A 17,445-nucleotide genomic window follows, 5' to 3' on the forward strand; every position below is an offset into this window, starting at 1 on the left:
TGATTCAAACAGCGTCGGTTAATCCGGTGAATAGAACTTGAATTTCCCTGGAAAACCAACTCTGGACCAATGCACCGACGTTAAATTCAAACACGTCGGTTTAACCGGTGTATTGAATTTGTCCAGACTCTGCTGACTTCGTTTAACCGACGTATAGAAAATTGAGAGCGTCGGTTAAACCGGTGTATAGACTTTTTCTGATTTTGTCTTTTCTGATTTGAGTCTTGAATGAAATCCAAATATTCTTGAGATATAGTTTGAGAACCACTTATTTGAACTTCTAGAAACCTGAGTGACCATAGTGTGCATCCATTTTCAAATGATCATGTCCATGCTCAAGTTACTTAGCCTTAACCCCTCTTAATAGTGCGATCACTACAAAACTATAAAACCTATACTAACCTAAGTGTCCTTCTCAACCTTATGACACTTAGGACTAGAAAGATCCTTAGTCTTGACATAAAATTGAGTTGAATACCGAGATCGCCTTTTTGAATAATGAAATTGAGGGGCCTCTTTTGACATATGACCAAATGAGCGATAATGATCTATTAAGCTGCACAAACTCATTAGTCACAATAATGGTTGTCATTAATCACCGAAACATACCTTGAGGGCCTAGATGCTTACAATCTCCCCTTTTTTGGTGATTGATGACAACACAAACATAAATGACGAGAGAGCGAGAAAGATAAAGCAGGATAAACACAAGCGAACTCGAAAAGAAGGACCAAAGAGCTCAACGGCTCAAACGAAATTCATAGATATGTCTCAAAGCACGGCATACTCAAGCGACAAAAGTACATATCCATGAACTAACACCAAATGTGATACAAAGAATCAAAGTCCTGATAACTACGAGCTCTCTCTAGCTCTACCCTCCCCCTAACTCTGGTGCTCCCCCTAACACCTCTCCCCCTTTGGCATCAAAGCACCAAAAGGCGAGCTACGGGTCGTGCTGTCGTGGTACGGCGACGAAGCGGTCCGGGTCGTCGTCGTCGGACGGAGAACTCTCACCCTCGGTGACAGACGGAAGCTGCTGGTCTGGGTCTGAGCTCACTGGGGGAGTAACTGTTGTGGAGGCTCTCGTGCTGGCACTGCCTGGTAGAGGATCCGTAGAAGTCGTAACCGGGTCAGCAGAAGAAGTATCAATATCTGAAGAGGTGACTGCTGAGGCTGCCGGCTGCGTCGACTGTGGAAGCAGGGACTCCTCTACTGCTCCTCCCTCTGAAGGTGCTGCCTGAAGTGAGGAAGGGAGGGCGACCGACTGAACCACTGACGGTGAGTCCTGAAAGAGTGTGGTCGCTGGCAGTGGAGAGAACAGTGGACGACCAGCAGACCCAAGTAATGCGGACATCGAGAACGTGGTCTCCGGTGTCGCTGAGGTAGCTGGAGCTGTAGTAGGGGCTGGAGCTGGTGTAACGGCAAGCTGAGGTGCTCCAACACCCTGAAGGCCTGGCTGTCCTGGCTGCTGCGGGGCGAGTCCGGTGTGAGAGTAAAGCTGTGAGATCATCCCGAACATCGCCATCATCCCCTGCTGCATCTGCTGAAACTGAGCGTCTGTCCTCTGTGAAACTCTGTCAATGAGGCCGACAAAACGCTCCTCGGTCGCAGCCCGCTCTCGGGCGGCCTCTCTCTGTATAGCAGCAATCTGGGCCTCATGGGCTCTCCGGGCCTCCTCCTGAGCAAGTCTGTCCTCCCTCTGCTGGGTCACGAGCTGCTGTAGTAGTGAAGTGAGCTCGGACGGCTGAGTCACCTGAGACTCAGAGACTGTAGCAGCTGCTGAAGTCGGAGGTGCTGGCTGTCCTGAACCTCCTGCCTCGTGATCGTGACTGGCTGGGGCAGCTGAAGGAAAGTACTCAACGTCGTCGGAGGAGTCTGACTCAAGCTCAGACCAGTGAATCTCATCATCTCCCCCGGGAAGCTGTGCCTCTGCTGCTAGGAGTGCCTCATCCTCCTCTGCCACTCGTGCCTGAACCTCCGGTGACAGTCGAGCCATCGCTGCTCTATCTGCGTGTCTGCCCCTCCTCCTGTCCTGTGGAGCTGTGGGTCGGTAGACAGGGAACCTGGGAGCCTCGTCGTGACGGTAAGGGGCACTGATGGGTGACTCTGCTGGCACTATCATAGAGCATATGTAACTGATCCAGTGTGCAAAGGGAAACTGTCGCACCACACCCATCCCGTCTGTGATCACATCCTCTATCTCAGCCAGAATAAAGTCAACTATGTCAAATGGCTCGTGAGTGAGGATGTGTAGAAGCAGGAGCTGCTGCAGTCCTGTAAACCCCTCTGGGTAGCCACTCCTCGGTAGCAAAGTCCTCCGGAGTGCCATGTGTACTGCGTATGCCTCTGGGGTCAGCAGGCTGGGAACTCTGGCGTAGGAGGCAGGGAACGGCTGGCGGAAACACTGAGAGATCGCCTCATGAGAGGGTGCAATCCCGCCAATCATCGCTCTGCGCGGTGGATCTGCATCTCCGTAAACCATCTCGTGCAGGGAGACGTCAACTAAGTCAACTCCGAGAATCCCTGCTATCGTCGCTCTCAACAAACCAAAAACCTGGCCTCCATAAACAAAGTGTACTGCTCGACGCTCGGGAGCAATCCAGGCCGTGGCATAGAAGACTCTGACCCAGTCCTCAATATATCTGTTCTGCTCAATCTGGAGTAACCTGGGCAGGCCCCTGAAGTGAGCGAAGTGCTCTCTGACATCTGCTCCCCCTGCGGCTGTCCTCAGAGACACCCAGTCAAGCACTCTGTGCGGGAAGATCCTGTGACCCCGCCTCTGGTAGGTCTCGTAGAAACTGGCCTGAAGAAGCGTCCAGAACCTACGGTCGACTCGGCTGTCACGGGTCACGGGGAACCAGTCCTCCTCCTGAACACTCCACCTGAGCCTCTTGACCTTCGCCGCATTGGCCTTGGTCAAGTTCTGAAGCAGCACACCTGGCTCCAGACGCACAACAGTGTCCATACGGAACACTGCGCGCTCGGCCTCTAGGGCCTCGGCTCTACGAGCTGTTGCTGCTGCAGCTGTGGACCTGCGAGGCTCCTGTGGCTGGTGACCTCCTCGCGTCCTCGGTCCAGTGCGACGCTCGGTCGCCGGTGAAGTCTCTGCTGCTGGGGATGTCTGCCGAGTGCGGCCAGACCGTCGTAGAGTCGGTGACTCCTGTGTGCTCTGCCCCTGAGACTGCTCGGACTGCTCTGCCTCTGAATCTGAATCTGCAGCTGTATCTGACTGATCTGACTCTGCTGCTGCTGCTGTCGCGGCTCTGGTGGCCCTGGCACTTCTCACTCTGCCCATGCCCCTGCCTCTGCCTCTGCCTCTGCCTCTGGGGTCCTCCCTGATCTGGAACGGACGAGCACGGCCTGATGCCTGCTCCTCGGCGGCCTTGGCCACCATCTCGGCCCTCTCGGCCTCCTTTTCTGCGCGAGTCCGCTTGCGAGCGGGCTTCTCGACCACGACTTCCTTCCCCTTTCTCTTCTCGCGACCCATCTCGACTGACGGAGTGCGGAACACGAACGCGGCGCGAAAGAAGCGGCTCAGGCAAAACGTCGAGCACCTGGCGAGCACTGGGTGAAAAGGTGCTGCGGATGTGGCTGCGGCGCGGGGCTGCGGCTCTGAGCACGAGGATGGCGTGGAGTACGGCGGCGCTTGGCGAGGGAGACTCGTGCGGCGGTGAGGGCGTGGTGCGGCGGCGGCGGCGGCTACGCGTGCAGGCGGCGGCGCAGAGCTGTTGCGCGGGCGGCGCAGAGGAGAAGGGCTGCTGTGCGGTGGCGAGATGTGGCGGTTGAGGCGGTGCGCAGGTGGCGGCACAGTGGGACGGCGGCGCGTGGAGGCTTGAGTCGGGCGGCGGCGGCGTGAGGGGAACGAGTCGGGCGGCGGCGGCGTGAAGAGAGAAGAGAAACAGGGGCCGGCAGCGCGGGCAAGAGACATATATGACAGGCGGGCCCACGATTTTTCTTAACGCCGGTCGATCCGACGCCTAGGTTTTGAGCACCGGTTGATTGCGTCGGTGTAGTTCACCCGAGGCTTCTGCAGATCTGAAACTGAACGCCGGTTGAACCGATGATGCCAAAAGTGTACTCGTCGGTTAATTGATCAAAACACCGGTTGATTGCTAGGTCTGATTTGCATTTATTATCACCGGTTGATCCGATGCTCTGACTTTTGTATACGCCGGTTGAACGCCTGAAGCTTGACTGAGCTGAGACAAACTTTAGTAACGCCGGTTAATCCGATGGGTATAGATCCTTTGAACGTCGGTTTAAACGGTGAAGCCAAAAACCCCACACTCAGCTCACTCTTCTATGCTAAGTCCAATAAACTTATAAAACTCAAAAGAACTCAAGTTAATGGACTTGCATAGGCGACTTTACCCCTCAAAATAAATAGGATAGCACACTTGCTTAAATAAATTTCTTTTTAAACACAAGGAAAAGCCGCAAGAGAGACAAAACGCCAAATAAAATGTATGAGCCATGTCATCGGAATATTGAAGATAGAAAGCTTCAAACTCATCATGACATTGCTCACTAGGCAATAACGCACCTAACACTTTGCTCTTTTCACTTTTCATGAATTAAGATCTTGTATATGAAAACAAGTCTCATTTTCATCAAGTGATCTCCTTTGTGACCCTTACGCATGCAATGATAATGCAAGCTACAACCACATGCGAAAGTATAGTAAACATGAAGTGCACATCTATATGACAAGAAATGCATAACAAGAAATTAAGATCTACTTGTCAAGTTTGAACCCACGGGAAGCTTCTTCATGATGAGCCTTTCTACAAGCCTAGAGGAAAACAAGTGGACCACCACCTCTAGCTAAACCCTTGCTCATCACTATCTTACCATGGTTAGACAAGTGTCCTATATGTATGCATTTTTCTATATGACATGGCAACTTACATGACGTTTGCCGCATCTAACACATTAAGCTCATTCCTTAGCCTAACAAAGGTACTCTCGTCTAAAGGTTTTGTGAATATATCCGCCAATTGCTCCTCGGATCTCACACCTTGAAGGGAAATGTCCCCCTTGGCTTCGTGATCACGCAAGAAGTGATGGCGAATATCAATGTGCTTTGTGCGAGAGTGTTGAACCGGATTCTTGGCAATTTTTATGGCACTTTCATTGTCACAAAGGAGTGGGATCCTATCTAGTTTCACACCAAAGTCCAAAAGGGTTTGCTTCATATATAGGATTTGGGCACAACATGCACCGGCCGCTATATATTCCGCTTCCGTGGTGGACAAAGCCACGGAATTTTGCTTCTTACTTGACCAAGAAACTAGAGAACGCCCAAGCAAGTGGCAACCCCCGGAGGTACTCTTGCGATCCACACGGCTTCCGGCAAAATCCGAATCCGAGTATCCCAAGAGATCTAAACTAGCGCCTTTGGGGTACCACAAGCCTATGCTAGGAGTGTGCTTGAGATACCGAAGGATCCTATTCACAGCCGAAAGGTGTGACTCCTTTGGGTTAGCTTGAAAGCGGGCACACAAGCACACACTAAACATTATATCGGGCCTAGATGCGGTAAGGTAAAGCAAAGACCCTATCATAGAACGATAGAGGGATTGATCAACCGGTTTACCGTCCACATCCAAGTCGAGATGCCCATTGGTTGCCATGGGTGTCTTGATTGGCTTGCACTCATCCATCTTGAACTTCTTCAAGATATCTTTAGTATACTTTTCTTGATAGATGAATGTCCCTTCCTTCATTTGTTTGACTTGAAAACCAAGGAAGAAGGTCAATTCGCCAATCATGGACATCTCGAATTCCCTAGACATCATGGTAGCAAACTCATGGCTTAGTAAATCATTAGTTGAGCCAAAGATAATATCGTCAACATAAATTTGACAAATGAAAAGATCCCCGTTGACGTCTTTTGTGAACAACGTGGTGTCCACCCTCCCGATCTTGAAGCCTTGCATGATTAGGAAGTCACGAAGCCTCTCATACCAAGCCCTTGGAGCTTGTTTGAGCCCATAGAGTGCCTTGTGCAACCTATAAACATGGTTGGGATTCCTCGGATCTTCAAACCCGGGAGGTTGCTCAACATAAACAAGTTCGTTAATAACGCCATTTAAGAATGCACTTTTCACATCCATTTGATACAACTTAATGTTATGATGTGAAGAGTAAGCAAGAAGGATACGGATAGCTTCAAGTCTTGCGACCGGAGCAAAAGTTTCACCAAAATCCAAACCTTCGACTTGAGAAAACCCTTTTGCCACAAGTCTTGCTTTGTTGCGTATCACCACCCCATGTTCATCTTGCTTGTTTCGAAAGACCCACTTGGTGCCGATGATGTTCTTGTCTTTCGGAGGAGCTTCGAGGACCCAAACTTCATTGCGGGTGAAGTTGTTCAACTCATCTTGCATGGCCATCACCCAATCCGAGTCCTCAAGCGCTTCCTCTATGCTAGTGGGTTCAATACAAGAAACAAACGAGTGATATTCGCAAAATGAAGCATGTTTAGAGCGAGTTCTTACTCCCTTTGATGGACTACCAATGATTTGACCAATTGGATGATCCTTGGAGATGCGACCATGCTTCACTAGCGGTACTTGCGTGGATGCTTGTTGGGGTGGATCATGTGTGACTTGTGCTTGTGGTGGAACACTTTGCTCTTCTTGTTCTTGGACTTGGGGTGTTGGCGTTGGCACATCTTCTTGAGGTTGCGTATCATCTTTTTCTTGATCTTCATCCATTTGGGGCGCCGTGGAGGTGCTTGGTGTAGTTGAGGAAGGTCCTCCCCCTTGATCATTGCCTTTATGCACCTCTTCCGGCTTGATATCCCCAATGGACATATTCTTCAAAGCTTCATCAATCTCTTCATCACCTACATTTTCATAGCCAACAACCTCCTCTTGGGAGCCATTAGATTTATCAAACTCCACATCACATGTTTCTTCAACTAACCCGGAGGTTTGATTGAATACTCTATATGCTTTGGAGTTTGATGCATAACCAAGAAAGAAACCTTCATCACATCTACTTTCAAACTTACCGAGCCTTTTCTTCTTATAGATGAAGCATTTGCAACCAAAGACTCGAAAGTAGGATATATTTGGTTTCTTCCCGGTGATGAGCTCATATGGAGTTTTCTTGAGGAGTCGGTGAGGATACACTCGGTTGGATGCATGACACGCCGTGTTGATTGCTTCCGCCCAAAACTTCTCGGACGTGCCATAATCATCCAACATTGCTCTTGCTAGGGTGATGAGTGTCTTGTTCTTTCTTTCCACCACTCCATTTTGTTGAGGCGTGTAGGTGGCCGAAAACTCATGCTTGATGCCCTCTTCATCGCACCATTCTTCAATCTTCATGTTCTTGAACTCGGTGCCGTTGTCACTCCGGATCTTCACAATTGGGGAGTTGTACTCCCTTTGAGCTCTTCTTGCAAATGTCTTGAAGAGTTCCGGAGTTTCACCCTTATCGCCTAGAAACATAACCCAAGTGTAACGTGAAAAATCATCAACGATTACTAGGCAATAGAGGTTACCACCAATGCTCTTGTATGTAGTTGGACCAAAGAGATCCATGTGTAGTAGCTCGAGCGGCTTGGAGGTAGACAACATCGTCTTGATGGGATGATGTGTTGCAACTTGCTTCCCGGCTTGACATGCTTCACATAGCTTGTTCTTGTCAAAGGTGACGTCCTTCAAGCCGGTGATCATCCCTCTCTTGTGGGCTTTCTTGAGGTTGCTCATGACAATATGAGCAATTCTTCTATGCCAAAGCCACCCAAGAGAAGACTTGGTGAAGAGGCATGTCATGGTGCTTGTTTGCTTTGAAGAGAAATCCACTAAATAGATGTTGCCATGCCTAAACCCCGTGAATACCATTGACTTGTCTTCTTCAAGAGTTACTACAACACCATTCTTGTCAAAGGTACACGTTAGTCCAAGATCACACAATTGAGCAATAGAAATGAGATTAAAACTAAGTGCTTCTACAAACAAGACATTAGAAATAGATAAATCTTTAGAGATTGCTATTCTACCCAAACCTAAAACCTTTCCCCTTGAGTTATCACCATAGGTGACATGTTCATGATCGCCGGGGTCTTCAAGGGAGGTGAACATGCTATCATTGCCGGTCATGTGTTGAGAGCAACCGCTATCAAGTACCCAATGTTTTCCACCGGCTTTGTAGTTCACCTACACACATGAGAATTCACTTTTGAGTTTTAGGAACCCAAACAAGCTTTGGGCCTTGCACATGTGTGACAAGAGCTTTTGGGACCCAAAGTTGCTTGGGGAGCTTTTTCTTTGACTCCTTAGTGAGTTTGCCAATGAATTTGGCCTTCACCTTGCCCTTCACTTTACTCAAGAGAAAATGGTTATTTTGAAACATTGAAGAGTAATTCTTGGGTAATTTAGGAAGAGGACGTGATGGTAAAGTGCACTCCCTAGTGTGGTGTCCGGTGACTTGGCAATGTTGGCAATATGAACCAACTTCCTTGATGAAGCTTAACTTGATCTCCGGAGAAGGAGTAGTGCCTTGATTTGGCTCCGGAAATGAACCAAGACCTCTCTTGCCATAGTCACGTGCATTGTTGAAGAGAATTTCCTTGTGGATGTATTCTCCTCTTGAGAGCTTCTCCACACTACTCTTGAGGCTTGCAACTTGATCCATCAATTCCTTTTCCCTAGAAGGTGCAAGCTTGGGCAAAGCATTAGTAGCATTTGCATTAATGAGTAAGTCATCACATGAAGTAGAAGCATTGACCTTCTCAATAGTTTCATGAGCAAAGTTTTCAAGACTTGGGTCAATTGCTTCATAGGCAAATTCAAGTTCTTGATACTTATGAGCCAACTCCCTATGCTCTTGTTTAAGCTTTTTGTGGCTCTCTTCAACTTGCTTAGCAAGTACAAGTGACTCATTGTGCTTTTTGAGCAAGTCATTGTACTTGCCAAGCAAATCGGAGTGGGCAAGCTCTAACTTTGCACGAGTGCTCTCAAGAATCTTGACTTTGCCCTTTTCCCTCTTGATGACGGATGTATACTCATTAATGAGGTTAGCAAACTCATTAGGGTCAAGCTCATCATCACTATCATCTTCACTCTCACATACCTTAGAGTTACCTTTGGCCATGAGGCACATTGGAGGTGGAGGTAGTGATGGTTCTTCATTTGTGAGGGCGATGGTGACTATGTCTTCTTCATCACTTGAATCTTCGCTTGATGAGACATCGGTCACCCACTCTTGTTTTTCCACCAAGAAGCTTCTCTTGGTGTGCCCTTTCTTCTTTGGGAAGAGCTTGGTCTTCTTGTCATGGCTCTTTTTCTTCCCAAGTCTCTTGTTTTTGTTCTTCCTTTCTTCTTCTTCATCATCGCTTGAATCATGGCGATGCTTGCTCTTGTGATCCTTGTTTCTTTTGTCCGGCTTGGGGCAATTTGGACGGATGTGACCTTTTTCTCCACAATTGTAGCAAATTTTGTTCTTGACATCCATTGGCCGGAACATTCCCTTCTTAGAGTCAAAGTTGAACCCCTTCTTGTTGATCTTGTCATTCAAGCGGGTGAACTTTCTCATCATAAGAGCAAGCTCTCCATCATCTTCAACATCGGATGAGCTTTCATGATGATCATCTTCTTCATTGCTTGAGCTTGAATCTTGCTTGATCATCTTGAGCTTGCGGGCTTTGTTTGCCTTGGTCTTTAGAGCAATTGATTTGCTTGAAGTTGGCTCTTCGGACATACCAAGGATACTCATCTCATGAGCGCGAATTTCGCCCACAAGTTCTCCTACTTCCATTGTGTCAAGATTCTCCTTTTGAAGCATAGCATTGATGATGTTATACTTGGGCTTCGGGAGGAGCATGAGAATCTTGCGATTGATGGAGGCACTGTCAATTTTGGATATTTCAAGTGCATTAATGTCCTTGACAATGACATTCAAGCGAGAGTACATATCATTGCAATTTTCATGAGCTAGCATTTTAAAAGAATCATACTTAGCTCTAAACAATTGATATTTTTGTTCACGGACTTTTGTGGAGCCTTCATGAATTTCAATTAGTTCTTTCCATATATCACTTGCTAAGTCCATGCCATTAACTCTAGCAAAGACTTCCTCACTAATGGCTTCGAAAATTGCATTTCTAGCCTTAGCATTCCATTTTAATTGTTCGGTGGTGGGAGTTCCGGTGAACCCGGTCTTAGTTGCCAACCATACTTCGGGGGCAATCGCATCAAGGTATGCGGCCATGCGAACTTTCCAATAGGCAAAGTTCTTGCCCTCGAAGTGAGGCGGCGAACCACCCATCTTGGCCATAGCTCTAGGCGGTGAAGCCTAATGATCCAAATGAGCAACGAGGCTCTGATACCAATTGTAAGGATCGATGGACCAAGAGGGGGGGTGAATTGGGCCTTTTTCAAATTCTAAAACAAAGTAAAGCAACCTTATCCTATGCAATGCTAGTAGGGCACCAATTCACCAACCGGATAACTAAGCTACTAACACAAGCTAAGGGAGCTAAAACAAAGTAAAGCCTAGCAAGGTAGAGCTAAGTTATGATCTCTAAGTCAAGCACATGAGTAAATTGCATGAAAGAAAATGCTTGAATAAAAGGAATGGACAAGAGACAACCGGATTTTTTCCCGTGGTATCGATGTGTTGGCACACACCCCTAATCCACGTTGTGACACTCACAAAGAGTATTGTCACCTCCCAAGTCACCGAGACGAGGGCGCTCACTAAGAGTCTCCGTTCACCATCCCGGCGTGGTGGAGATCAAGCCACGTACAATCTTCTTCTCCGGGCTCCCACAATCCTTGGCAAGCTCCGCGAGAAACACCTCGATCACCAAGATCGCCTAGGTGATGCCAATCACCAAGAGTAACAAGCTAAGGCCTTCACTTGAGCAAGAACCGATCACCAAGAACGGATGCACACTAGCTTCTCTCTACTCAAGTCCTTAATCTTGCTTCTTGATTGATTGAATGCACAAGTATGTGAATGATGAAGCTCAAGGTGGCTCTTGACTATGGTATGAGTGTTTGGATGTTGCCTGGTGTCAAGAGTGGGCGAAATGACCCATTGGAGGGGTATATATAGGCAGCTCACACAAATAGAGCCGTTGGAGAAAAGCTGCCAGAAAACTGCGTAGCGCCGGTTAATCCGACGTACCCCCCCTTGTCATCGTCGGTTTAACCGGTGAATGTAAACTGCCTCTTCTGAAAACTAGCCGTTACAACTGGGGCAGATTAACCGACGTAGCATCGGTTTAACCGGTGAGTGTAGTTGTCCACTGAACCACTGAAAAATCAAGTCTCTGGACAACTGCACCGACGTTAACTCAAACCTATCGTCGGTTTAACCGGTGAGTACAACTTTTAAATTCCTCTGAAAAACCATCTCACTGGTCAATTGCACCGACGTCTTGATTCAAACAGCGTCGGTTAATCCGGTGAATAGAACTTGAATTTCCCTGGAAAACCAACTCTGGACCAATGCACCGACGTTAAATTCAAACACGTCGGTTTAACCGGTGTATTGAATTTGTCCAGACTCTGCTGACTTCGTTTAACCGACGTATAGAAAATTGAGAGCGTCGGTTAAACCGGTGTATAGACTTTTTCTGATTTTGTCTTTTCTGATTTGAGTCTTGAATGAAATCCAAATATTCTTGAGATATAGTTTGAGAACCACTTATTTGAACTTCTAGAAACCTGAGTGACCATAGTGTGCATCCATTTTCAAATGATCATGTCCATGCTCAAGTTACTTAGCCTTAACCCCTCTTAATAGTGCGATCACTACAAAACTATAAAACCTATACTAACCTAAGTGTCCTTCTCAACCTTATGACACTTAGGACTAGAAAGATCCTTAGTCTTGACATAAAATTGAGTTGAATACCGAGATCGCCTTTTTGAATAATGAAATTGAGGGGCCTCTTTTGACATATGACCAAATGAGCGATAATGATCTATTAAGCTGCACAAACTCATTAGTCACAATAATGGTTGTCATTAATCACCGAAACATACCTTGAGGGCCTAGATGCTTACAGCGATAGTACGCTCGATGCAGGCAGCCCTGCGTGTATAAAAGATCACATTGTGGTTGCCAAGAGCACAGACTTGTAATTCAGGTTCCACTTTTTTTTAATTAGCCCAAACAAACAGATATGAGCTCCTCATTCTCCCGGGCAACTTTCCGTCAGGAAATGGAGGCTAATTCAGGACCCTCTCCTAACAATTCCAATAGATGTATTACAGATTGCAAGGTATGGCCGAAAGGTGTAGAGCCACCCGATTGCTATTGCCAAATGCGTTGTGTTCCGAACATATCTCGTGATTACGAGACTTTTGGCCAGAGGTATTGGTGTTGCAAGAATATCGAGGAAGTCCAAAAAAGAGATGCAACATCACAGGTATAGATTAATTTGTAAATATGCTTTTATTATTTTTAATAATTTTGAATCGTTTCTTGTTTGCAAAAGTACGCTGGTGATGACACGCATACTCATTGGTGTTATTTCCATGAGTGGATTGACACGTGGATCACTCGTCGTGATCAGCAATATATGGAGTGGTTGAAGAAGGTGAATGAAGATTTACGCAAATGCGAGCGTGCAAAAGTAGACATGGCGGGACGTGATAAGGGTACTGCCCGTGAATGATTTATGTTGTACTGCTCCGTTTGAATAAATAATATAACGTTTGTTCGAATTACCTAAGGCATGTTAGGTTTAGTCTTGGACCTCGTTACCGTAGCTTGCAACAGGTCCTGACATGTCATGTCATGTGTTGTGTGCGTTAAATTGTGTGGACTACTATTTTATTTGTGTTCAATGTATGAACGGTGATTGTTTTGTTTGTTTTTATTGTGTGTACTGGCTGATATATGCCCATGGAGCTGTCATCACGTCGGTCTGAAAAATTTATTTGTAGAGCAATGCTTCTGAAAAATCTAGTTGTAGCTCATGTTTTATGAAATGGGTACTTGTAGTAGAAAGTACACAATGCAGATTAATTAGACATTTAAATTACAAAAACAATTGCACTGGCATGTACATAGAACACGCTAACGTCGTATTCCATCTATACCTAACATTCCTTAGGGAATATGAAATTCGAACATTACATGATAGTCATCTACTGAGTGCACCGAGGATACTTCCCCTTCCTAATAGCCTCGGGCCCCGCCTACTTCGCACGGCGGGCCCTCTCTCGCTTCCTTTCCCTATCAGCTTCACGCTCCTCCGTCTGCCAACGTTCCACATCTGCGAACCTCTTCTGGATCTCTTCTTTATCTTTCTTGCGCTTCTCCTCCATTTTTTCCTCTTGCACCATTCGTTGCCACCTTTCCGCGGCCCACCTTGCTTCGCGCTCAACGTGTTCCTTAGTTTCGGTCGATTGCTCCGTGTCCAGCCATTGTATGAAATCACAAAGAGGTGGTGGACTCTATTTCCAAGCCGAGTTAGAATTAACTTACTGAACTCCGAAGACGCAAACTAGATAGGACGAGGTGATACCTTCGCTTTGTCCTTGCCGTAGCGCTTTGGCGGATCGTACTCGTAGTTCTCACACATGAAGAACCTCCTGCCGAAGTCATCGTCCAAAACTTTGGACTCCATCAGCTTGCACAACGAACCGCAGAAGCACATTGGAACCTGCACTCTTTGAGGCACATGTTCTCTAATCTTGTTCCACGGAATGTAGGTAGAACCAGAGAAAGACATGGTGATAGTGCGGGGATGGCTAGTGACTTCGTATGAGATGGAACGATGTTCTATTTATAGATGGAGCTATTTGGTCTATAGGCATGGTTCACGCATGTCTATCGCCGTTTCAAACGGTGGTAGGTCCTCCCACATTTTTAATTATAGTGGGGGTGTAGAAGAATCTGATGCAAGGTGACAGGACATCGAAATTGTAATTGAAACTCATGAATATCTCATAAAATTATATTTTCATATTTTATTAGAGGTAAATCTAATTTGTATTAATTTTTTAAAAAATATTTCCCTAACCTCCGCTATCTCTATTATTTTCTGAAATATCTCTAAACGTAAAGAAAATAATTACATTTTAGACAACCTATAAAATAATTAAACAATTAATTACAGCAGTGAGAGCATATAAAATAATTAAAAAAATGTTGAAATACCTACCGCCGTTTCAAACGGCGATAGGACACTGGGCGTCTACAGTCCGGCTACAGCCGATTATAGCCGTGCTGTAGCCCGGCGGTAGCACCTACCGCTAGTTCATCCGGCGGTAGGTAGCTACCGCCGGATGAAACGGCGGTATGTTTGATGGGCCGTGGGCCAAGGAAGTTACTGCCTGTTCATCCGGCGGTATCTCCTTACCGTCAAACGAACCGGCGGCAGGGTGACATATTTGCAAAAAAAAATCGACATATATTTTTGATAAATCGAAAAAAAATAATATAAAAATAAAAAAATTCTGAAGTTGACCTGGTAGATGCCCATAGAGGCCCAGGAGGCCAGGAGGGAGTTTGGGTGTCTTGTGGGCCATGTAGCCACCATAGAGGCCCAACGCACGGCAAGCCCAGGAGCTGCAGAGTTCTCAGCTGACAGTTTCAGAGAATGATAAAGAGCAGCAGCCCCAGTTCGTACATCTGAACAAAAAGGTTTCATCGGGTGAAGAACAGCATCAGAAGCGAGAAGGTGGCAGAAAGAATCAGAGAAATAAAAAACATATAGTCAAGGTGATTATGTTAAGTTTGACAATTACTACTTCAGCGGAGTGGACTACCACCCTGAACTTAGTTTCATGAACAACTAAATTCAAAATTAAATTATGAGATCCATGTCATTTTGCATCAGCGAGGCCGTGAGACCTACCGTTCGATCTTTCTAGAACATGCCGAGGAACCAAGAGCGAGCTCGCACCATATGATTTGGCCTCAAACAGCCAAGATTCTGCTTGCGATAAGCTAGAAGATGACAGGCACCGACCGGATGTCTGATGACATCTGATGCAAAGATGATTTTTTTTTCCCTTCCAATGTAAAAGCTTCTCTTCTCTTCTCTTCTCCTTTTGTTGCCACTGAAATGTACATGGAGGGATCAAGTTCAACGAACCAGAGGCGTCAGTGGTACAAGTTATGGCACTACTTTTTCCCCACTTGCAATTGCCCTTTTCGTCAGAATCGCACCTCTGTACTAGCTTCATGGTGAATACATCCTTTTGGAGCCCTAAATTCATTCCAAGCACAAGCGCAATGCGCAACCGCTTATTTAATCTTTGCGGAGAATATTAGGTTTGATATTGTCATTGTTTATTATCATCGTTCTAGCCTTTTGCTTTCTTCTTCCATCACATTCAAGAATCTAATGCCATTTGACCGTGGCCAAAAGGTTTTTTCAGCGGGCAAGAACAAAATTCTTCCTTGGTCTGGGTGTATTTATAGAGAGGCCCGGTGATCCTCGGTTCCTGGACACCAAGACCAACAGGTTAGCTTCATTAGCTGTGCAGTTTCAGACGTTCAGATAAATTAGGCACACTTCATCTGAAGAACTAGTCAGGAACTAGTGCAAGGACCCAAGATCGATGGCGCTGCGGAGAATCATCAAGGAGCTCAAGGACCTGCAGAGGGATCCACCGACGTCCTGCAGCGCAGGTATGGATCGATTTGATCTAGTAGACATGTTCAATCAGACATACAAGTTCAGACCATAAAACAAAAACAGAAGTTCGAAGTTGAAACTTTTTTCTGAATTCTGGTTGAGCTGTTCATTGTGATCAGGGCCCGTGTCTGATGACATGTTCCACTGGCAAGCGACGATCATGGGCCCGAGCGACAGCCCCTACTCTGGAGGCGTGTTCCTGGTCACCATCCACTTCCCTCCAGATTACCCGTTCAAGCCACCCAAGGTACTTGCTTGCTCTTCTTCATCCCTGACTGAAGAAAACAAAATCCAAAATTTTGCTGAATGCAATGCTAAGTCTGAACTGAACGAATCTGAAAACAACAAACAAAACAGGTGGTGTTCAAGACGAAGGTGTTCCACCCGAACATCAACAGCAACGGCAACATCTGCCTGGACATCCTCAAGGATCAGTGGAGCCCGGCGCTGACCATCTCCAAGGTGCTGCTCTCCATCTGCTCGCTGCTGACGGACCCAAACCCGGACGACCCGCTGGTGCCGGAGATCGCGCACATGTGCAAGACCGACCGCCTCAGGTATGAGTCCACGGCAAGGGGATGGACGCACAAGTACGCCATGGGCTAGGCCTGAAGCTTTTAGCAGGCAGCAGGGGCCAAGATCGTGAATGTACCCAACATCAATGAACAATAAGTTTTTGCTCTAGTTCAGTATATAACAGGCCTAGAGTTTTTTTTTCTTTTCTTTTGGGAACCCTAACAGGCCTAGAGTTGGAAGATCTCCGCGGCGCATAAAATCAGCTTCCTCCTTCCTCACACGAAGGATGATAGCTAGGAACAATCATATTTGCAGTTTTGATTGATGGCCGTTTCATGTCTGAAAATCCAATGCTAAGGATATGTACTTGAATCACAATGGTGAACCAGATTTTCTATAATAGGCTCGTACTCCCTGACATACAACGACGCTTTGGCCGAGTGGTTAAGGCGTGTGCCTGCTAAGTACATGGGGTTTCCCCGCGAGAGTTCGAATCTCTCAGGCGTCGTATTTCTTTTGCCTTATTTCCTTATCACTTCACATAAATTATTTAAAAAACCATTCCCCATAGCAGATAAAAGATCCATTGTAGTCTAGCTAGTTGTAGTCTAGCTGGCCAGGATACTCGGACCTCACCCGAGAGAACAGGGTTCGAGTCCCGGCAACGGAATTTTTTTTTTGCCAGTCCTTCCCTTCGCGCGAAATTACCAAAACACCTCTGGACTCACTGCATTGGTTTGGGGCCACGTACGTAATTGTACACGGCAATAGGATTTGTACTGTTTCCTTGAGATTATTTATTTGGTTCTTATAGCTCTGGGCCTGTCCTGGGTTTGCGTTTTGCCTCACTTTTTGCGGGTGTGAATTAAGCATCCAAGATCCAAAAGACGCCCCATTAGAAACCAACATGGAAGTGTTTCAAAAAAAAAATGTTGAGAGCTATTTGTTGTCCCCAATGAAATGTGAAGCGTTTAACACTTCTTTTTAGAAAGTTGATACAGGTTCTTTCAAACTATAACACATGACAAAAGAAAACTGAAAGAGTAAAATTGCTCACTCAAACAAATTGGTTCCAGTCTGCTGCTGTGGTAACAAGCAACCAAGCAAGCAAGAGTTGTATGAACCTGGACCTGGACGTGTGCACCACCACATTCCCCGGCTTAGGAGGAAGTTGTTGCCCTGCCCACATGGCTTTCCAAACATACTACGGGACCTTTAAGGTCTGTAACATTCTGATATCGTATCAGACCATGAATATTCTTCTGTTGCAACTGCAACTTGCAAACATGCTCTCCATGATCTACACG

At 46.4% G+C, this 17,445-nt stretch overlaps 1 protein-coding gene and 1 non-coding gene across 2 annotated transcripts; both read left to right on the plus strand.

The window, feature by feature from the left end:
- Positions 1-15,265: 15,265 nt before the first annotated feature.
- LOC120702518 (ubiquitin-conjugating enzyme E2 28-like) lies at positions 15,266-16,538 on the plus strand. Its single transcript, XM_039986395.1, has 3 exons — positions 15,266-15,615; positions 15,742-15,869; positions 15,980-16,538. The coding sequence occupies exons 1-3, from the start codon at positions 15,546-15,548 to the stop codon at positions 16,226-16,228; spliced, it is 447 nt and encodes a 148-aa protein (XP_039842329.1). The 5' UTR covers positions 15,266-15,545; the 3' UTR covers positions 16,229-16,538.
- A 26-nt stretch (positions 16,539-16,564) lies between these two features.
- Positions 16,565-16,646, plus strand: TRNAS-GCU. The gene has a single exon. It is a non-coding gene; the product is annotated as a tRNA-Ser (tRNA).
- The last annotated feature ends 799 nt before the right edge of the window (positions 16,647-17,445 follow it).

Source organism: Panicum virgatum, chromosome 1K (genome assembly GCF_016808335.1).
Source record: "Panicum virgatum strain AP13 chromosome 1K, P.virgatum_v5, whole genome shotgun sequence".
Lineage (NCBI taxonomy): Eukaryota > Viridiplantae > Streptophyta > Magnoliopsida > Poales > Poaceae > Panicum > Panicum virgatum.

Bases quoted from the DNA above. Each gene is read 5' to 3' on its own strand.
- LOC120702518 (XM_039986395.1), top strand. From the start codon at position 15,546: ATGGCGCTGCGGAGAATCATCAAGGAGCTCAAGGACCTGCAGAGGGAT. The intron at 15,616-15,741 runs GTATGGATCGAT...CATTGTGATCAG, and splicing joins ACCGACGTCCTGCAGCGCAG to GGCCCGTGTCTGATGACATG. The intron at 15,870-15,979 runs GTACTTGCTTGC...CAAACAAAACAG, and splicing joins ACCCGTTCAAGCCACCCAAG to GTGGTGTTCAAGACGAAGGT.